Source organism: Anomaloglossus baeobatrachus, chromosome 4, assembly GCF_048569485.1.
Source record: "Anomaloglossus baeobatrachus isolate aAnoBae1 chromosome 4, aAnoBae1.hap1, whole genome shotgun sequence".
Lineage (NCBI taxonomy): Eukaryota > Metazoa > Chordata > Amphibia > Anura > Aromobatidae > Anomaloglossus > Anomaloglossus baeobatrachus.
The window spans coordinates 404,505,312-404,528,040 of NC_134356.1; the positions used below are offsets into that span (position 1 = coordinate 404,505,312).

General features: G+C 47.4%; 1 protein-coding gene across 1 annotated transcript in view; it reads left to right on the plus strand.

The window, feature by feature from the left end:
• Positions 1-15,896: 15,896 nt before the first annotated feature.
• PRKCQ (protein kinase C theta) overlaps positions 15,897-22,729 on the plus strand; it is a 125,189-nt gene continuing 118,356 nt past the window's right edge. The window contains exon 1 of the mRNA XM_075345325.1: positions 15,897-16,170. Within this exon, the coding sequence (XP_075201440.1) occupies positions 16,023-16,170 (148 nt within the window). The 5' untranslated portion in view covers positions 15,897-16,022. The remainder of the gene's footprint in view (positions 16,171-22,729) is intronic.

Consider the following 22,729-nt stretch of genomic DNA (forward strand, 5'->3'; position numbering starts at 1 on the left):
CACTAATATACCTTCTTCATCCGAAATCAGGCCCACTTAATTTCAACGAGGCCCACACGGCCTAACGGAACCATGCTCCACCCCAAAGTTAACACGGCCTCAAAAAACAAAACAACCGCAACCATCGCCCTGTACCCCTTACTGAGGCGAAGATATTGAAGCATTACCTTCGATCCCAAGGTCCCCAACAACACCTCCAACCATAATGCATAGTCCGCTTGCCTCCGCAAACCGGAACACGACAAGCTCCCTGTACTGCAATGCCCACCGGAAAATTGCAGCCACACCACTGGCCCGATTGACTCCATATGCAACTATGGGCATCAGGAGACACAACTTTACCAAACACCATATCCGGGCCTTTCGATCTCAAGGAAAAACCTTGTGACATGCAACCCCCTTTGAGCTCTCATATTGCACTCCAAGATAAATTAAAACCTTGGCCACACCATAGTATCCGCTCAAAGCCGACCACCGAGGGGCGTACCACTATTTTCCCGTAACGCACAACTGCACCTTCAAACCAAATACCTTCGTGCCGTGAGACCGGAGCACCACGACTCCCTAAGCAAACCCTTACCCAGATGCCCATACCTACCACCGGGCCAAGCATTCCTTTTTTTTTTTTTAAATTGTATATGAATATTAAATAGACTCCACCAGCCCACAGATGCCAGGAGTCCACCCATGCAAAACACCCAATAATACCAGATGGCCCTAAGCTATCCGACCTACACTCTATGCACCACAAGTACCCAATCCTCTAATCCAAACCACAACTCGCATAGCCTCCACCCGTAATCACGGCTGTCCGAAGAACTCCATTATTCCGTCCGCAGCCCACCATTGCTGATTAACCAAGATCACCCACAGCAGCCCAAAGCTGCCCAGCACCTACATTGACACCAATTCAGTCACGCTGGACTCAACATTCCTCCCAGCACAAACCTCCACAATGGGATAACATGCTGACTAGCCACAAATTAACCCCATGTTACCATTGATGCGGTTGCAAACCTACAAGCCCATTACAGCAACCAACACTTCACCTTCACCTACATTTCCGCTCTCCTTTATTCACTTATCCACAGCAACCCTCGCACCATACCGGGGCCCCGCACCTACACATCACTCACAAAAACCCCCTGAAAACTCCTCGCACACACCGTACCGCGGGACCCCTCGCCCCTTTACCTTACCCACCATAATTCATCCAATAAGAACCACCATGCATCAGAAGATTAATAATGACACACCCCAGCAAACCTTCAATAACTGCGCCGTCTCACCCGCTCACATGTGCCGCAATCATCAGCCCCCTTAACCAAGTCTCACAAGACCAAAACTGCGGTAAACGCCGAACCTCGCCATCCCCAACCTGCAACTGTAACAACCGGACCTGACGCCACCTGCACCCTCACGGCCCCGCTGCCATGAGACCACCCCGTCCGTAACTCTGCCCCTGGCCTCCAGAACATGAACCCACACCCCCCGGGGACCACGGCACCAACCGACCTATGAACTAACCACATGCTCCAAACCCCCCCAGCTGCTACCCATATCTCCAGACACTACTCCACTACAGCGACTGTCCCCCCACCACTACAAAAAGGCTGAAACTTAAATTGATTACCGCGCCAGGCTGCCTCCAGAGGACGCCCTCAGATCAGCCGTCACCGTCCTTTTCGCCAGTCGTCCGTCGCTGATCCCGGGACAGTCCCTCAAGCTGCAGGCACCGAATGCCCGACGGGTTCACCCCCTGACGCCAGGAGCACCGTGTCCACATGCCCTGTTTGGGCCGATTGTCGCCTCCACCATGCTGGGTGCTCCCCTCCTGGGGGAAGCCGCTACTAATGAGAGCTGCACCCTTGTCCCAATGCCTGCTCCAGGATAGACAGCAGGCCTCCTGTCTCCTCCTCGTTGCCACCTGCTGCGCCCAGTCCTCCGGTCCCAATGATCCAGCCACACAGGTGAGGTGACCCTGCAGGCGCCTCCTGTCTCTTCCTCGCCGCCGCCTACTGCACCCAGTCCTCCGGTCCCGATAATCCAGCCACACAGGTGAGGTGACCCTGCAGGCGCCTCCTGTCTCCTCCTCGCCGCCCAGCTGCGGAGGGTCCCCACGGGAGTGGGGGCTCTCACGTTGTCCTCCTCACCCCCACCTTCCCCAAAAGACCCCGGCGAGTCCTGAAACTGCCAGCACTGCAGCAAAGAGGGGGGGGTGGGGGAGGGGAAGGTGCCGAGGAGACACCCAGGAAGCCTGGGTGTGGGACTGCACTGCCTGGGCGCCCTGCACCGCCATGCTGACCAGATCTGAGGATTCCTCAGGACATCATGATGGAGGTTCCCCAGCTCGTCCAAGCTGCAGATCTGCGATGTCCGGATCCATCAGGCTGGATGTCATGATGGAGGTTCCCCAGCCCGTCCAAGCTGTCATTCAGAAAGTGCAAGAGAAGGTAATTGACTCCCACCTCCTATTATATACACCATGAAGCTCCCTCCTTTCCTTCCACCACACTCCACCCCCTAACCAATCACCTTCTTTTCCTCATTCCTAAACGAACCAACACTGTTTAACCCCATCAACTCCCTACCCTCCGGGCTGTCATGTCGCCCCTACACCCTATGGGTTCCATGGCTTTCTAACTCTTCTGTGTCCACAGCTGGATAGATCCTTTTGTGACGCCCCTGGACTAGTCAGGGCGTCACAGGGTACTGCACGCTCTTCATCTCTCAGTGCAGGACTCAACTCCCCCATGGTTCTGGGTTCCTAACCTACAGTTCTGTCTCCATCAGCATTCAAATCCCAATCACACCACACACCACACCCTGTCAGACACACCAGTGGGCTGCTGAGCTGGAATACGGCCGCCCACCTAAGGGTCAGGCAGACTGGTGGGAGGTGACATAGGGGTCAGTCAGCTCCAGGGGAGCAAGGAGAGTGGTAGTCCTCGAGGACTGAGGAGCTAGGGGAGTGTGTGGCTCCCGGGGAGTAAGAGGTTGGGTAGCAAACGGTGGTCTGGGCCTGGAGGAGTCGGAGACCCCGTCGCGGGGTATTGGGATGTGTCGCCCTGGGCAAGCCAGGGGACACAGGTCATCACACCACCACACCCTACATCCCAGTTAGGAACACCACAGCTAACCAAAAATCCTTGTTGCCTTCCTCCAGAGGCTGATGATTCACACCAGGGGGTGAGCCAGGTGGTTGGCTCCGCCCACCGAGGAGTTCACAGCTCTGGAGGCGGGAGAAACCAGACAGAACAGCTCAGGGGGAGCTAGAGTGAGGAGCTAAGTGAAAGGAGTAAACAAGTAGTGAAAGTAGAAAGAAGTAAAGTGGTAAAGGAGGAAAGCAAGAGTGGTGACAGAAAGTAAGCCTGAAGTAGTCCAGCTGTGTGCAGGACAGGTCAGCAAGGCCAGCAACGGCGGTGACTGTCTGGAGGGGGACCGTTTGGAAGTTCCTGGAAGGACCGCGGACGGGTAGTGTCCCGGCGGTCTGGAGCAGTGTACCGAAGGACAGTCAGCACCAGGGCAGGGGCCTCTCGGACCCTGGCAAGGCTAGGAGTCGCCATAATTTGCCAAATCCGTCAGTGAAGGGGACGTAGATCCCCCAACAACCAAGTCCCGATTGAAGGCAACAGCCCAACCAGAGTAGGAGAGACACCGCCACCGCCAAGGCACCAGTCTCTCAGGGCCAGCGCCGGCGGGCAAAGAGTAGAGCTCCTCCGGTCCAGCTTGAAGCTGGGGAGTGGGTTACCGGTGGGAATCCATCGCTACCAACACAGAAACAAAGGTGCAAGGAAAAGGGACATCACCGTCACCTACTGGGAGAGCAAGTGCAGCCGTCCGTGGGAACCGTCTTTCCAGCCGTGTGGTTTACCGTAAAACTGTGTCAACGTCTCAGGCTGAGTGAGTACCACAGTGCCGCAAGGCACAGCGCTGCCCCCGCGTCCCTGCGCCCACCGGGCCCTGCACCTCCCTCACCATCACCGGGCCCCGGGATCACCAACCCCTACCCACGGAGGGGCAACACAACACCTGGCTGCTCCGCACCACCATCCCCGGGATCCCCATATTGAGCAGCGGTGGTGAAATCACCACAACCGTGGGTGGCGTCACGGACAATAAACTATTCCCACACCCAACAACCCCCTTTCACTCACGGGCGAGGAGTGCCGCTCGAGAACCCCCGGGATCCGGCCCACAGCTCGAGCCACCACTGAGCAGCAGCCGCCGGACCTGAGCAGAAGGGGTGAGCGTAGTGTGCTGACACCCTCCTCCCCGCCCGCGACAGGGACTGGGTGCCTAGACCTGGTCTTGGAGGACGGTCAGCAGCTCGAGTCGAATAACCGGTCCGGGACCGAAAGCACAGCGGGGTACTGGACCCTAGGTCGGGGAGTAGCTTCAGGCAACCCGGCAATTAACCTGCGGAGGATAGTGACTTTATGGACTGTCCCCACGAAGCTCAGAGATCAAGGGCACTAGCGCAACGAGGGGGATAGGGCTTTCCAGCCCACGCAGCCCACAGAAATCCCAAGTGTGAGGTCTTGAGAGCACAGCTCCACTATCAACAGTATGGAGCGGAGCCCGGACAGCTTTATGCCAACGGGCCATCAGAACACTACCAATTTGTGCACGGAGGCAGGCTCTGGACCACCCGGCAGTGCTGTGGTGGACGGATACCCGGACGAGCTCCCCTCAAGAGGGCAGCGGCAACCCAGAGACTTGGTTTACTTTGTTGTCAGCATCTGTTTTTCATCACCGGTGCTGTCTGAGTGAGTACATGGTCCTCCCCTGCTTTCCACTAGCCCTGCGCTCCCCTGCACCAGGGAGTCCTGCATCTCGAGTCCCGGGGCCATCCCCTACCCGTGGAGGGAAACGTCATCTGTCTGCCCCACTCCATCGCCCCCGGGTACTCCCATCAGCAGCGGTGGTACTCCCCGTTACCGCACACCACGGGTGGTGTCACGATCTCTTATCCCCTGTAAATAATCCCCCACTTTTCATTTGAGAGTGGCCGTGAGCCCCCGGGCCGGAGACCCTCGAGCCAAAGCCGCGACAACCCCGGATCCGAGCGGTTCGACCGCTGCAAGGGCCGGCATACTTTTCCTACCTAAGATCACCCAGGTCTGTCCGATACTGTACTCACTTCCCTACCAAGTCTCTCTCAAGCTGGTTTGACCGACTTGCCTGTGTGTCTGTCACCAATTATGTTTTTTCTTTCCTGGTCTTGTGCCCTGGTACTGAACACACAAACATAAAATAAGTTGTCTTCTCTTTCAAGGTCTCCGCTACACAGAACTCCTAACAGGAAAACAGTCTCTTGCCCTGCACTTTGGCCCCTCCTACCGTGGACTAGTCTGAACTGTTAACTCTAACTGTCCCTGTTCACTGACTGTTGCTAAGCAGAACACAGCTTTCTCAAATGGCAATGCACAACATTATGCAGGCAAATATTAAGGCTGGAGTCAAACTAGCGTATGCATCCGATACGAAAGCATCGGATGCAATTTGCTAATGACCCCCGGCTCAGGCTCTGCTGCGAGCGTGAGCCAAGTGTCGTGTAACTGCGATCTGATCCTGTCATAGGATTGCAGGTGTGCAAAAGAAGGAAAGATTAATTTCTCCTTCTTCTCCATTGCCTATTTCTGTTAATATTGCTCTGTACTGATGACATCCGAGTGCAGTCCAATGTTTCACACGCAACCATAGACTTGTTTGGGTGTGACTGAGCCGAGGCTCGCACACAATTGTAGCATGCTGCAGTGTTTTTTCTGTCCGATTGGGGCTGAGGAAAACACTAGGGATGATCGAAAACCTTAAATATTCAGCTTTGCGAATATCCGACGAATAGGTCGACGCTATGCGAATATTCGATACGCAATGTAAGTCTACGGGAATCCCGAATAGTTCGGAATAGTTGTTATTCGGGTTTCCCATAGACTGACATTGCGTATCGAATATTCGCGAATAGTCGAATAGCGACGACCTATTCGGCAAATATTTGCGAAGCCGAATATTTGATGTATTCGATCATCCCTAGAAAACACCCCAGATCTGAGTTGCACCATTTACTAACATTGGGCCAAGTGCAATGCAAGAAAAAGTGAATCATTCACCAGTGTGACTCTACCCTTACTTTATCTTAACCTATGTCCAACAAACCCATTTAAACATTATACATCACAGTTCAGATTACATCAATATGATTGGCGTCTTCATGTGGAAACGTGACAGCTTGTCCACCTCCTTATTATTATTATTATTATTATTGTTTATTTATAGAGCACCATTGATTCCATGGTGCTGTACATGAGGGGGTTACATACAGAATACATATACAAGTTACAATGGACAGACTAGCACAGAGGGAAGAGGGCCCTGCCCTTGCGGGCTTACATCCTAAAGGATTTTGGGGAGGAGACAGTAGGTGGGGTGTAGGTGGGGCGGCAGCTCCGCACGGTGGTGGGGCGGCAGCTCCGCACGGTGGTGGGGCGGCAGCTCCGCACGGTGGTGGGGCGGCAGCTCCGCACGGTGGTGGGGCGGCAGCTCCGCACGGTGGTGGGGCGGCAGCTCCGCACGGTGGTGGGGCGGCAGCTCCGCACGGTGGTGGGGCGGTGGCGTCATTGTAGATTATAGGCATTTCTGAACAGATGAGTTTTCAGAGTCCGTTTGAAGTTTGCAAGTGTAGTAGATAGTCTGATGTGTTGAGGCAGTGAGTTCCAGGAGACTGGGGATGCTCGGGAGAAGTCTTGGAGTCGGTTGCATGAGGAGCGGATGAGAGAGGAGGAGAGAAGGAGATCTTGGGAGGACCGGAGGTTACGTTTTGGAGTGTAGCGAGAGATTAGTTCAGAGATATATGGAGGAGACAGATTATGGATAGCTTTGTAGGTCAGGGTTAGTAGTTTGAATTGGATACGATAGACGATTGGGAGCCAGTGGAGGGTCTTGCAGAGAGGAGAAGTGGGGTGGTATTGAGGAGAGAGGTGGATCATTCGGGCAGCAGAGTTAAGGATGGACTGGAGAGGGGCGAGTGTGTTAGCAGGGAGACCACAGAGGAGGATGTTGCAGTAGTCGATGCGGGAGATTATGAGGGCATGCACTAGCATTTTTGTAGATTGGGGATTGAGGAAAGGGCGGATTCTGGAGATATTTTTGAGTTGAAAACGGCAGGAGGTGGTGAGGGATTGGATGTGCGGTATGAAGGACAGGGCAGAGTCAAAGGTCACTCCGAGGCACCGAACTTTGGGTGCTGGGGAGAGCGTGATGTTATTAATTGTAATGGATAGGTCAGGTGGAGAGTGTAGGGGAGATGGAGGAAAGATGATCAGTTCAGTTTTGGCCACGTTAAGCTTTAGAAAGCGAGAGGAAAAGAAGGAAGATATAGCAGATAGGCACTCTGGGATTCTGGACAGCAGAGATGTGACATCTGGACCAGAGAGGTAGATCTGAGTGTCATCGGCATATAGGTGGTACTGAAAGCCATGGGACTTTATGAGTTGTCCCAGGCCAAATGTATAGATAGAAAAAAGTAAGGGTCCCAGGACAGAGCCTTGAGGGACACCAACAGAGAGAGAATGGGATGAAGAGGTTGTGTGGGAATGGGAGACACTAAAAGTGCGGTTGGAGAGGTATGAAGAGATCCAAGAGAGGGCGAGATCTCTGACACCAAGGGAAGAGAGGATCTGTAGTAGCAGGGAGTGGTCAACAGTGTCAAAGGCTGAGGATAGGTCTAGAAGTAGGAGTACAGATGCATTCTATGTTACCTTTCATTGTAATCCTGCCTCTGCTGATAAAAATACTCCTGTAAAAGCTTACTGAAATTGCAGGAAGTATGCCACTATGAAAATTGCAAAATACAGTTTTTTGTTTTTAGTAAAGAATGTAATATGACAAAATAAAAAAGAAACATTGTCAATGTTTGTTTGTTTTTTTTCAAAGTACATGTAACACAAAAACCTGCTTTAAACACGTCATTTTCTGATGATAGTTCTCCTTTAAAAATGACTGCTGTGTAGGCAGGGGGATCTGAAGCTGTCACATGCTTTATAGGAGGTGTTATATTTAATTCTAATCCTATCTAGTGATGAGCGAGTACTAAAAAGCTCGGGTGCTCGAGGCTCGGGCCGAGCATCCCAAGATACTCGTGTACTCGGCCCGAGCACCGAGCCCAATGTTATCCTATGGGAGACCCGAGTATTTTTCTGAAATGACCCCCGGCAGCATGTAGAAACCCTAAAAATGTCACAAAAGTCTCAGAAGAGTGCTCAAATGACATGGCAACAGCATGGGGAAGACCCCTTGAAGCATTTATCACTCAAAAGTCACAGCTGTGAACAATTTTGTCCGAGTTTTACGCCATTTTTACGGACTCACCAGAAAACCTTCCAAAATGACACCAAAATGAATTTTCATGGCGGAAATGTTAAGGGCACATACCCAATAGTGAGATAGAGCTGGTGTAGGTTACTTTTTGAGATTAATACATGAAAGATTTTACGTGAAAACCTTGTGTGGCACTCCGATGTCCAAAACGCACGTTTTGTGCTTTTTACTAGCGATGTCGGTCATTTTTTTTTTCATTCTATCTCCCGTCGGTCGGTCTCGCTCTGTCGGTCTCTCTCTGTCTTGTCTGTCCCCCTCTCACAGTCTGTCGGTCATTCTCCCCCCTCTCTCTTACTCACCGTTCCCCGATCACTGCCGCGGCGCTGCACGGCTGTTCACTAAACTCCGGCGGCTTTTCCTCTTTTGAAAAAGCCGGCCGCTCATTAAACCATCTCGTATTCTCTGCTTTCCTGCTTTTCGGCGCCTATGATTGGTTGCAGTGAGACACGCCCCCACACTGAGTGACAGCTGTCTCACTGCACCCAATCACAGCAGCCGGTGTGTGTGTATACTGTGCTGTGAAATAAATAATTAAATAATTTAAAAAAACGGCGTGCGGTCCCCCCAATTTTAATACCAGCCAGATAAAGCCATACGGCTGAAGGCTGGTATTCTCAGGATGGGGAGCTCCACGTTATGGGGAGCCCCCCACCCTAACAATATCAGTCAGCAGCCGCCCAGAATTGCCGCATACATTATATGCGACAGTTCTGGGACTGTACCCGGCTCTTCCCGATTTACCCTAGTGCGTTGGCAAATCGGGGTAATAAGGAGTTAATGGCAGCCCATAGCTGCCACTAAATCCTAGATTAATCATGTCAGGCGTCTCCCCGAGATTCCTTCCATGATTAATCTGTAAATTACAGTTAAAAAACACACACACCCGAAAAATCCTTTATTAGAAATAAAAAACACTAACAAAGTCCCTCATTACCAATTTATTAACCCCGACAAACCCTCCATGTCCGGCGTACTCCACAGTCCTCCAGCGTCACATCTAGCTGTGCTGCATGCAGGTGACAGGAGCTGCAGAATACACCGCCGCTCCTGTCACCTCCACGCAGCTAATGAGGTGAGTATAGCGATCAGCTGAGCTGTCACTGAGGTTACCTGGATCCAGCGGTGGCCGCGGGTAACCTCAGTGACAGCTCAGCTGATCGCGCTACTCACCGCCGCTCCGGTCAGCTCCATGCACCAACTGAGGTGAGTATAGCGATCAGCTGCTGTCACTGAGGTTAATCGTGGCCACCGCTGGATCCAGCGGTGGCCGGGAGTTACCTGACTGACAGCAGCTGATCGCGCTATTCCCTTCATTAGCTGCGTGGAGGTGACCGGAGCGGCGGTGTCTTCTGCAGCTCCTGTCACTTCCATGCAGCAGAGCTGGACGCGACGCTGGAGGTCCGTGGATTACGCCGGACATGGAGGGTTTGTCGGGGTTAATAAATTGGTAATGAGGGACTTTGTTAGTGTTTTTTATTTCTAATAAATGATTTTTTCGGGTGTGTGTGTTTTTTAACTGTAATTTACAGATTAATCATGGAAGGTATCTCATAGACGCCTGACATGATTAATCTAGGATTTAGTGGCAGCTATGGGCTGCCATTAACTCCTTATTACCCCGATTTGCCAACGCACTAGGGTAAATCGGGAAGAGCTGGGTACAGTCCCAGAACTGTCACATATAATGTATGCGGCAATTCTGGGCAGCTGCTGACTGATATTGTTAGGGTGGGGGGCTCCCCATAACGTGGAGCTCCCCATCCTGAGAATACCAGCCTTCAGCTGTATGGCTTTATCTGGCTGGTATTAAAATTGGGGGGACCGCACGCCGTTTTTTTTAATTATTTAATTATTTATTTCACTGCACAGTATACACACACACCGGCTGCTGTGATTGGGTGCAGTGAGACACCTGTCACTCAGCGTGGGGGTGTGTCTCACTGCAACCAATCATAGGCGCCTGTGGGCATGGAAAGCAGGGAATATGAGATGGCTGTGTACAGAGCACAGCGCGCCCGCCGGTATAAAGGCTCGGTCACGCTGTGCAGGCCGGCCAATCACTGCAATTCCACAACTAACAGGGCTGTGGCATTGCAGTGGTCTGCCAGCCAATCCCTGCATGAGGGCTGGCTCTCAAAAGAGCGCCAACATGCAGGGATGAAGACCACGAGTACAGCACGAGTATTGCAAAATTACTCGGTACCCGCCAAGTAGCCCGAGTACAGTGATACTCGTGCGAGTACCGAGTAGTAACAAGCATACTCGCTCATCACTAATCCTATCTTCTTATTATAATGAGATCATCCATTTGCATCCCCATTCCCTGAATAATTTTAAGTCAAGTCAAATAATCAGCACAACAATGTCCACAAAACATCCCAGAAATGCACAATTTTGTTAGCAAACTTGCCAAACTTGGACCACCTCGGGATCTATGTACAGTTAGGTCCAGAAATATTTGGACAGTGACACAAGTTTTGTTATTTTAGCTGTTTACAAAAACATGTTCAGAAATACAATTATATATATAATATGGGCTGAAAGTGCACACTCCCAGCTGCAATATGAGTGTTTTCACATCCAAATCGGAGAAAGGGTTTAGGAATCATAGCTCTGTATTGCATAGCCTCCTCTTTTTCAAGGGACCAAAAGTAATTGGACAAGGGACTCTAAGGGCTGCGATTAACTCTGAAGGCGTCTCCCTCGTTAACCTGTAATCAATGAAGTAGTTAAAAGGTCTGGGGTTGATTACAGGTGTGTGGTTTTGCATTTGGAAGCTGTTGCTGTGACCAGACAACATGCGGTCTAAGGAACTCTCAATTAAGGTGAAGCAGAACATCCTGAGGCTGAAAAAAAAGAAAAAATCCATCAGAGAGATAGCAGACATGCTTGGAGTAGCAAAATCAACAGTCGGGTACATTCTGAGAAAAATGGAATGGACTGGTGAGCTTGGGAACTCAAAAAGGCCTGGGCGTCCACGGATGACAACAGTGGTGGATGATCGCCGCATACTTTCTTTGGTGAAGAAGAACCCGTTCACAACATCAACTGAAGTCCAGAACACTCTCAGTGAAGTAGGTGTATCTGTCTCTAAGTCAACAATAAAGAGAAGACTCCATGAAAGTAAATACAAAGGGTTCACATCTAGATGCAAACCATTCATCAATTCCAAAAATAGACAGGCCAGAGTTAAATTTGCTGAAAAACACCTCATGAAGCCAGCTCAGTTCTGGAAAAGTATTCTATGGACAGATGAGACCAAGATCAACCTGTACCAGAATGATGGGAAGAAAAAAGTTTGGAGAAGAAAGGGAACGGCACATGATCCAAGGCACACCACATCCTCTGTAAAACATGGTGGAGGCAACGTGATGGCATGGGCATGCATGGCTTTCAATGGCACTGGGTCACTTGTGTTTATTGATGACATAACAGCAGAAAAGAGTAGCCGGATGAATTCTGAAGTGTACCGGGATATACTTTCAGCCCAGATTCAGCCAAATGCCGCAAAGTTTATCGGCCTTCGCTTCATAGTACAGATGGACAATGACCCCAAGCATACAGCCAAAGCTACCCAGGAGTTCATGAGTGCAAAAAAGTGGAACATTCTGCAATGGCCAAGTCAATCACCAGATCTTAACCCAATTGAGCATGCATTTCACTTGCTCAAATCCAGACTTAAGACGGAAAGACCCACAAACAAGCAAGACCTGAAGGCTGCGGCTGTAAAGGCCTGGCAAAGCATTAAGAAGGAGGAAACCCAGCGTTTGGTGATGTCCATGGGTTCCAGACTTAAAGCAGTGATTGCCTCCAAAGGATTCGCAACAAAATATTGAAAAAAAAAACTTTTTTTTGGGTTTGGTTTATTTGTCCAATTACTTTTGACCTCCTAAAATGTGGAGTGTTTGTAAAGAAATGTGTATAATTCCTACAATTTCTATCAGATATTTTTATTCAAACCTTCAAATTAAACGTTACAATCTGCACTTGAATTCTGTTGTAGAGGTTTCATTTCAAATCCAATGTGGTGGCATGCAGAGCCCAACTCGCGAAAATTGTGTCACTGTCCAAATATTTCTGGACCTAACTGTATGAGCTTTCTCATTCTCTATATTTCTCCATGTGTAAGATACGCTCTCTCTCTTCTTCTATATTCAATATTTATAAATCTTTTATTTATATATATATATATATATATATATATATATAGTACAGACCAAAAGTTTGGACACACCTCCTCATTCAAAGACTTTTCTTTATTTTCATGACTCTAAAAAATGTAGATTCGCATTGAAGGCATCAAAACTGTGAATTAAAACATGTGGAATGAAATACTTAAAAAAGTGTGAAACAACTGAAAATATGTCTTATATTCTAGGTACTTCAAAGTAGCCACCTTTTGCTTTGATTACTGCTTTGCACACTCTTGGCATTCTCTTGATGAGCTTCAAGAGGTAGTCACCGGAAATGGTTTTCCAACAGTCTTGAAGGAGTTTCCAGGAATGCTTAGCACTTGTTGGCCCTTTAACCTTCACTCTGAGCTCCAGTTCACCCCCAAACCATCTCGATTGGGTTCAGGTCTGGTGGCTGTGGAGGCCAGGTCATCTGGCGTAGCACCCCATCACTCTCCTTCTTAGTCAAATAGGACTTACACAGCCTGGAGGTGTGTTTTGGGTCAATGTCCTGTTGAAAAATAAAATATGGTCCAACTAAACGCAAACCGGATGGAATAGCATGCCGCTGCAAGATGCTGTAGTAGGCATGCTGGTTCAGTATGCCTTCAATTTTAAATAAATCCCCAACAGTGTCAGCAGCAAAGCACTCCCACACCATCACAGCTCTTCCTCCATGCTTCATGGTGGGAACCAGGCATGTAGAGTCCATCCGGTCACCTTTTCTACAAAGACATGGTGGTTAGATCCAAAGATCTCAAATTTGGACTCATCAGACCAAAGCACAGATTTCCACTGGTCTAATGTCCATTCCTTGTGTTCATTAGCCCAAAGAAGTCTCTTCTTCTTCGCTTGTTGCCTGTCCTTAGCAGTGGTTACCTAGCAGCTATCTTACCATGAAAGCCTGCTGCACAAAGTCTCCTCTTAATAGTTGTTCTAGAGATGAGAAGGTGTGTCCAAACTTTTGGTCTGTAATATATATATATATATATATATATATATATATATATATATAATATATACATTTATTAACTGATAGATGGATAGATAGATGAAGGGAGATTGTCATGGGATGGCAGAGGATAACAGGGGATCGGCTTCTAAACTGCCCCCCAGGCTAGTGGGGCCATAGCTGTCCCTGATCCCAGACTCTCAGACACATCTGATGGTGAGGATGTCTGAGCCGCCTTCATACCCATGCTCTGACCAGCTCTGACTTAATACTCCCTTCCTACCCCTTTGGGGAAGGGGGGTAGGAGCATGTGAACACCAACAGTGATAGACAGAAGAAACCAAGACTCTATTACACTCTATCAAAACTAAAGCAGGCATGATATAACCAAACAACAGTAGGAATTACACACCAAGCAACATTCGGTAAATTACCAGAGTGGAAAACAACAGCACGTACCGGTGTAGCAGAAAGCTATAGTCGGCACAGGAAGACACATTCCTCCTTCTTAAAAATGTGGAGGATACTTATGATAGGTCTCCGGCAACAAGTGATCAAAGAGGTAACCAGCAGGCTGGCAGAAATTAACTCCTGCTAGTCCTATCATTAATGAGCACACAGCTGGTCGATGCCCAAGCCTACCTGTGCAACTCAGAAGCACCAGAGAAAGTATAGTGAGGAGTGTCAGAGAATGTGGACTCAACAGCGTCTGATGCCGCCATTACAATCAGCGAGTCTACAGCAAAACGCTGTGTCACAGATAGATGGATGGATAGGGATTCACCACCATGCGGAGCTGCAGCCTCACCACCGTGTGGAGCTGCCGCCTCACCGCCGTGCGGAGCTGCCGCCTCACCGCCATGCGGAGCTGCTGCCTCACCGCTGTGCGGAGCTGCCGCCCAACCTACACCCTACCTACTGTCTCCTCCCCAAAATCCTATAGAATGTAAGCCCGCAAGGGCAGGGCCCTCTTCCCTCTGTACCAGTCTGTCTACTGTAACTTGTATATGTATTCTGTATGTAACCCACTTCTCATGTACAGCACTATGGAATTAATGGTGCTCTATAAATAAATAATAATAATAATAAATAGATACTATAGATAGATATGTAGAAAAAATATGGAAGGCAGAACTCCAAAAATTGTAGAAATAGGACTTTAAGGCTGTGACCACACTTTGCGTTTCCACCTGCATTTTGGGTGCTTTTTAGGTCCGTTTTGAGAAGCACCTTTTTCATGCCAAAAGGCATGTGTTTTGATTTCACAGCAAAGTCTATGGAAAATGGGGATTTCTAGACCGCACTTTGCGTTTCTAAATGCTGCGTTTAATTTGCATATTTTGCGGCAAAAAACATGCGTTCAAAGAAGCAGCATGTCAGTTGTTTTTGCCATTTTGGGTGCGTTTTGCTAACATTGGAGTCAATGAGAAATGTCAAAAACCAAGTTTCCTACAAATTCCTGCGTTTTACCTGCTTTTTCTGTGCAGAAAACATGCGTTTTGAACTTACAAAACGCATGTTTATTTCACATTAAAATAATGATTTCATATGTCCCTTTACACACACATAATCCGACAATTAAATTAAAGAAAAAGTTAAATTTATTGCTATTTTTCTAATAAAAACTATATTACCGCTATAATTTCATTATATATTTCTATTTTCTTTTTAATTTATGCACTTATGTACTTATTCCTTTTTTTTATCTTTTTTCAATATATTTGAATGTTTAACCTTTATTTAGCAAAACGCATTTGTCAAAACGCAGGTGGAAAAGCAGGTAAAAAGCGCTGAAAACGCATCAAAAACGCGGTAAATACGCATGCGTTTTCAGCGCTAAATTTCTGAAAAAGGCAACTTTGGTCAAATCAATTAAGCACAAAACGTGCGTTAAGAACTGCAAGTAGGAGAACGCAAAGTGCGGTCATAGCCTAACAGCCCAAGTGGCGTGGGGACTTTTTAGCTCCTTGGAACCTATTTCAAGTCTGAAAAACTGAAACAGCGCCACACCACATGGGCTATTAAAGTCCTATTTCTACAAATGATTTTTGGAGTGCTGCTAGATAGTATATCATCATAACACCAAAAATTTAAAAAAATACTGTTTCTGTGACATAAAAACAATAGCACATTTTCACACAATAGATTGCTTTCCATATATTAGTCTGGTGTGAGTCAATTACTGTCAGTGTGATATAGAAATACCCTTGTGACTTCCCTGCCAGCACTTGGCTTGTTTCTATACCCAAGGCCGTGCACTCACTGGGGTTATATTAGTGTCTTGTAATGCTGGATATTGATAACAGCAGGTGCTGCTGACATTTGTAAGTTGCCAGACAAATCAGGAAAGACCGAGCTGAAGTTAGTGCAGATGACACATTTGCCAACACATAGACCACTGTATCGCTTCCTGCTCTACAGATCATACATTTACTACATTTTCTACAAATGCTCGTTTCAGGCTCTTCCTCCTAGATAAGCAGCTGAAGGAAAGGAACGTCTTATATATAAACAACTTCATGTCTCACTGTTACACAGGAAAAGATATGTCTCCATTTCTACGAATAAGTCTCTCCAATTTTGAAGTCGGGCCGTACACACCACCGAATGGGGATGCCATACAGAGACCCTATTGTGCTGTAATAGTCAAAGAAGCTGTTGAGACAGGTATGTGTCCACCTATATGTACTTACGCTTATTCTGCTAGAAAGTTTTAACAGAATCGCCAAGTTGTGCAATAAATTCTTGAACAATATTTATAGAATAGGTTGTATAATAATAATAATAACAATAAGTGACCAGAATTATTGAATAATATATACTGTAATATATTCCTATTGTAGTTAAATATTGGTTTCTATAGATATCATGTCAGATTTGTAAATTGTGATTGATGTTATTTAGTTCAGATATACATTAAAGTCGCTCTCCAAGTTATCACCTAGATATCAGATACGTTACAATGGAACGCCAGTGTGCATGCCCAACCCCCGCTCCATTCATTCTATATGGGAGTGCCACAAAAAGCTGAGCAGACAGCTCATCACACCCATAGGGAATGAATGGAGAGGCAATCAATTATGCACACTGCGGCTCAATTCTAACATGGCTAAAAGTACCCAATTCTGCTGACTAGTGTGGGTCCCAAAGGTTGGACCCCCACCAATCAATTAGTATCTATCCTATGAATAAGTGATTATATGTTTTCACAGAAGATTGAATGGAATGCTATTTGAATGGAATCTGTCACAAGATTTTTTCTACCCCATCTGAGAACAGCATGATGTAAGGGCATAGATCCTAATTCCAGCAATGTATCACTTAATATACTGGCTTCTGTAGTTTTGTTCCAATTACTATTTAATCTGCTGGAAATCTAGTACCAGTGTTGGGGGAGACCTCCAATGGGTGTCTCTCAGGGTCTCGAAGGAGGATTCCAAATCAGACCTGCGCAGATGAATCAGGAGACATGACCACACAGAGACGTGTCTCTATCCGGGAGAAGCTCAATGCTCTTCTGACCCTTGTATTTAAAACATAGCATACATATACAGCTTATTCAGTACATCCACATTATCTATTAACCAACCAGCTAGCTTGGGCATAAATCATTCCCTTATTTGAGCAACATTCTTTAGTAAAGCATTTCAGCTGTATCAAGGCATAGACGAGAGTCTATGAATGGAACAATGTCAGTTACTTATTCTCTTCTATTCATGAATGTCAGTTACTTATTTTAAACTACAGAACAGTATCTCTTCTATTCATGAATGTCAGTTACTTATTCATTAACTAAAACTTATTCTACTTAGCCCTAAGCATAATTTGTTTTGGTTATACATTCCGTTAATATCTCAATTAGGTATATGTGGAGAAGCAATACATAAAGCATTCAAAGGACAGATTATCTTATTATATTACAATGAACAAATGATTCATTGCCTAGGCCTTCACACCAGTAGGTCACTGTATGCTAAGCCTTCCATAACCCAGTACACACCACTGATTGTCAACTTTCTATGTACATTGTGCATAGGCAGAAAGCTGCCAATTGGTGGGTTGTGCGGGGTTACACAGAGCTCATGAATTTGGATAACTACATGGCAGCATCTAGTGATAATCTCCTTCTGATGAAACAGTGATTTTAACCAAACTACAGCAAGTAGCCAATTACTTGCAAACCTTTTGGAATTAAATTCTCTGCCCTTATATTATACTGCTCTCAGATTACATGGCACAAACCTGGTGACACATTACCTTTAAAGGGGTTGTGCACTACTTGGACAATCTCTTCTCATTCCCTATGTGTGCCTCCATAGAAATAAAAAAGTCTATACTCTCAAGTGCTAGCGCGGTTGCAGTGATGTTGGAATTCGCGTTCTCTGTGCCCACGTAACGTTGTTATGACACGCGAGCCCCATGATCAATCAGTGCCAGCTTCTTTCTCCCTGCCATCGGATGTTTAATTAAAAGATGTGAGCGCTGTGGCTGACCTCTCACTTCCTGTTAATTAGTTAAACAGACAAATTCAGGGATAAGACTGATTGGTCGTGGGGCTTGCGTGGAAGAACAATTTCACATGGGCCTCAGGAACGCGAGTTCCGACATTGCTTGAGCAACACCAGCACCGGAGGTGAATATGCTGTATGCTTTTTTATTTTTATGGGGGCACACATGTGAATAAGAAGAGGTTGTCCAATTAGTAGACAACCCCTTTAACTGCTGTCATGCCTTGTGGTTGGAACCAAGGACCTTCTGATTCCCTCCATGTTCAGCCGCCGATTGAACTCTTTTACCTTCAGATTTGCTTCTTTTTCTTATGGTGTGCAGTTAGCACCTGTTTTCTGTTGCTAATTGTCTGTGCTCCAATCACATTATGGGTTTTGCTATATACTCCCTTTTTCCAGTATATCATTGCTGGTTATATTCATCCTGGTGGATTCTGCTAGGGGGTTTCAGCCCCCTGTATTAAGGCTTACTAAGGCCAAGTTTGAGGTCCAGAGCACTGTGGAAGAGGTTTTCTTCCAGCATATCTCTGTACTTGGCCGCATTCATCTTTTCTTCAAGTGCAACCAGTCATCTTGTCCCTGCAGCTGAAAAACACCCCCCAGAGCATGATGCTGCCACCACCTTGTTTCACTGTTGGGATTGTATTGGGCAGGTGATGAGCAGTGCCTAGTTTTCTCTACACATACAGCTTAGAATTATCACCAAAAAGTTCTATCTTCGTCTCATCAGACCAGAGTATTTTATTTCTCCTAGTCTGGGAGTCCTTCATGTGTTTTTTTACAAACTCTATGCTGGCTTTCATATGTCTTGAACTGAGGAGAGGCTTCCATTGGGCCACTCTGCCATAAAGACTTGACTATTGAAGAGCTGCAGTGATAGTTAACTTTGTGGAACCTTCTCCCATCTCTCTATTGCATCTTTGGAGCTCAGCCACAGTGATCTTGGTGTTCTTCTTTACCTCACTCACCAAGGCTCTTCTCCCACAATTGCTCAGTTTGGCTGGACGGCCAGGTTTAGGAAGAGTTCTGGTGGTCCCAAACTTCTTCCATTTAAGGAATATGCAGGCTACTGTGCTCTTAGGAACCTTGAGTACTGCAGAAATTTTTTTGTAGCCTTGGCCAGATCTGTGCCTTGCCACAATTCTTTCTCTGAGCTCCTTAGTGTTACGAATTGGCACCGCTATAGCCACAAGCAGCCTGCTGCGGTTCCTGTTGCGCCCAGGCGCTGGCTGCCATTTTTGGCCGTGCCTCGGGTCATCCAGCTGGCTGCTTCTTCCTCCACGTCTAAGTGTGGAGAAGTGGCTAGTGCACATGCGCGCACCGATTTACTCCAGCCAGAGCCCAAGTCCAGTGTTTCGCCTAGTGAGCATGCTCAGCCTGATAGTGCCATTTCTGAGGCCAAGTCCTCTGTTCAGGCTACTGAGCATGCTCCTACAGTTAGTGCGAAAAGCCTCTTTGCACAGGTACTTGGGCATCGCGCCGTGTCTAAGTCCTGTGTTCTGCCTACTGAGCATGCTCAGGCAGATATTCTGATTTATGAGACTGTTGTTCAGGCTACTGAGCATGCTCAGGCACTTGATGCATCAGAGACTAGGTCCGGTAAGGACCTCACTGGGCATGTCTGTGAGGTGGCAGGCTCTGGTGTTTGGGGCGTGGCTGCCATGAGGTCATCAATGACGTGGCGGTTCCGGATAGGCCGCTGGTGATGTCGATGATGACATGGCACTCTGCTATTGGACCCTGGAGGTGCCATTGTGGTCCACCCTGGGTTTGGGGCAGACCCAGGTTATAAAAGTGGCTGGCGACAACATGGAGGTGCGCAGTCTTCTCATATGCTTGTTCTGAGTACACCTCAATGTATAGAGCCCATTGCGGCATAAGCCTTTGGAAGCGGTAGGTAGGGTTAGGTGAACGGTGCCTGTCACTCCAAGATTCGTGGCTCAGCACATCAGGGTCAGGTGCCGTGCTTCCCTCCTGCCGTTCCAGTCTTGCTGCAGCAGCCCAGTGTTAACTGGGCTGCGTCTGCTGCGCCATCTGTCCGGTTGTGCCCCCTACGTGCACGAACAGTGTACCCCAGGACCTCTGTGGTGTTAACAGGGAGTTCATGGGTTGGGTGTGCAGACCCTGTTATCCTCTTTGGCTTCCCAGTGAACGCTACTGGTGTGACCACCTGGCCTGACGTGTCCTTCACACACGTGGCCAGTCGAGATGTGACCAGAAACGCTAATCAGAGGACCGCTCGGCCTGACGTGTCCTACACATGTGGCCAACAGGGCGCTTTTGCGGCGGTCTTGTGGTCAATGCTACCTGGTCACCACCCAGCCTGACGTGTTCCCTGCACACGTAGTCATTGTAGCGCCAGGTACACCAAAACGCTAACTGGGTTGTCGTCCAGCCTGATGTGTCCCTACACAGATGACCGGTTCCCAGGTTTCCTGGGTTATCTCAGAGCCATCCAGCTCTATATTCTCCGCCTAACCTTCGGGTTGACAGCAGCTCCTTTGTCATCTGGAGCACGGTGGGCCCCGATTGGTGATTGGGACATTTAACACCTTATCTTGATCTGCCAGTCCCCCCGTAACAGTTGGGCAGTTCCTTTGACCTCATGATTCTCATTTGGTCTCTGACATGCACTGTGAGCTGTGAGGTCTTATATAGACAACTATGTGCCTTTCCAAATCAAGTCTTATCAGTTTAATTAAATACAGCTGGACTCCAATAAAGGAGTAGAACCATCTCAAGGAGGATCGCAAGGAAATGGACAGCATATGACTTAAATATCAGTGTCTGAGCAAACGGTCTGAATACTTATGACCATGTGATATTTCAGTTTTTCTTGTTTAAACAATTTTCAAAAATTTCTATATTTCTGTTTTTTCTCTGTAAAGATGGGGTGCAGAGTGTACGTTAGAGAAAAAAAATGAACTTTTTTGAATTTACCAAATGATTGCAATGAAACAAAGAGTGAATAATTTAATGGGGTCTGAATACTTTCCATACCCACTGTTCAGTTATGCCCAAAAGTGTTCATATCCTGGTAACTGTTCCAGAAAATGAAGTATTTCTCTAAGAAAATAATTTCAAGGACACAAATTTTGTTAAACATATGTTTATTTCCTTTGCGTGTTTTGGAACAAAACAAAAAAAGAGAAAAAATGCAAATTGGACATAATTTCATAAAAAACATAAAAAATTGTTGGTACCTTTCCAAAGATTGTGTGTAAACAACTTTGTTTCAAGCATGTGATGCTGGTTCAAACTCACTAGTTGCAAATAACAGGTGTGGGCAATATGAAAATCTCACCTAAAGCTAGGTAAAAAGGGGAGAAGTTGACTCAATCTTTCATTGTGGTTTTGTGTATGCCACACTAAGTATGGAGAGCAGAAAGAGTAGAGGAAAACTGTATGTTGACTTGAGAACTAAAATTGTTGAAAAATATCAACAATCTGCTGAAGGTTACAAGTCCAACATATGAATCAAATGAAACACTATGGAAGGAGGCTCAGGAGGACCTCATTGCTGACACAGAGACATCAAAAAGCTAGACTGTAGTTTTCCAAAATATATTTGAGTAAGCCAAAACCCTTCTAGGAAAGTGTCTTGTAGACAGATGAGACCAAGATAGATCTTTCTGATAAACACAGCTTCTACAGTTTACTGAAAATGGAATGAGGCCTACAAAGAAAAGAATACAGTACCTACAGTGAAATATGGTGACGGTTCAAAGATGATTTAGGGTTGCTCTTCTGGTTTTGGCACTGGGTGCCTTGACATCATAAAATATGAGGATTACCAAAGGAATTTGGGTGGCAATGTAGTGCCCAGTGTCAGAAAGCTGGGTATGCGTCCGACATCATGGGTCTTTCATCAGCATAATAACCCCAAAAATACTTCAAGAAGCCCCCAGAAATGAATGGAAACAAAGTGCCAGAGAGTTCTTAAGTGGCCAGCATTGAGTCTGGATTTAAATCCCATTGAACACCTGTAGAGAGATCTTAAAGTTGCTCTTGTGAGAATGCACGCTTCTAATATGAGAATGTGACGCCCCTGGACTATCAGGTCGTCACAGGGTATTATACACTCTACCCTCTTGTGCTATATCCACCTCCTCCTTGGTTTAGGGTCCCTAACTGCATGGTGTTGCTGACAACAGCCAATAAAATCCTAGGTACACTCTGCACCACACCAGACACACCAGTGGATGGCCTGAGTGGAATAGAGTCGCCCACTTGGGGGGGTTGATTAAGGGGAGGTTAGGAGTGTCAGGAGTAGGAGAGTGAAGTGAGGAAGTAAAGGGAGAGGAGGTCAGGAGCCAGGCTCCTTGGAAGCAACTAGATAGCAGACGGCCATCTGGGCCTAGTAGGAGATGGACCCCCGGTCGCAGGGGATCGTGACAAGGGACACGGAACTGTTGAGGAGGACAGCTGGCGGCCTTGTACCATCACCGGGCTGGGACCAGGGCACGACGGGGTACATGGACCCTAGGTCAGGGAGTAGCTTCAGGCAACCTGACAATTTACCCAATGAGAATGGAGCCTTCAAGATCCGCTCTCCACCCGCTCCAAAATCGGGGTACTAGCGCAATGAGGAGATAGGACTTTCCACAAAAACGGTCCAGAAAGTTCCAAGCGTGAACTCGGAGAGCAAGCTCCCACAGTTAGCCACACTGGGGAGCAGGACCCGACTAGTTTTATGCTACCGGGGCCAAGACAAGAGA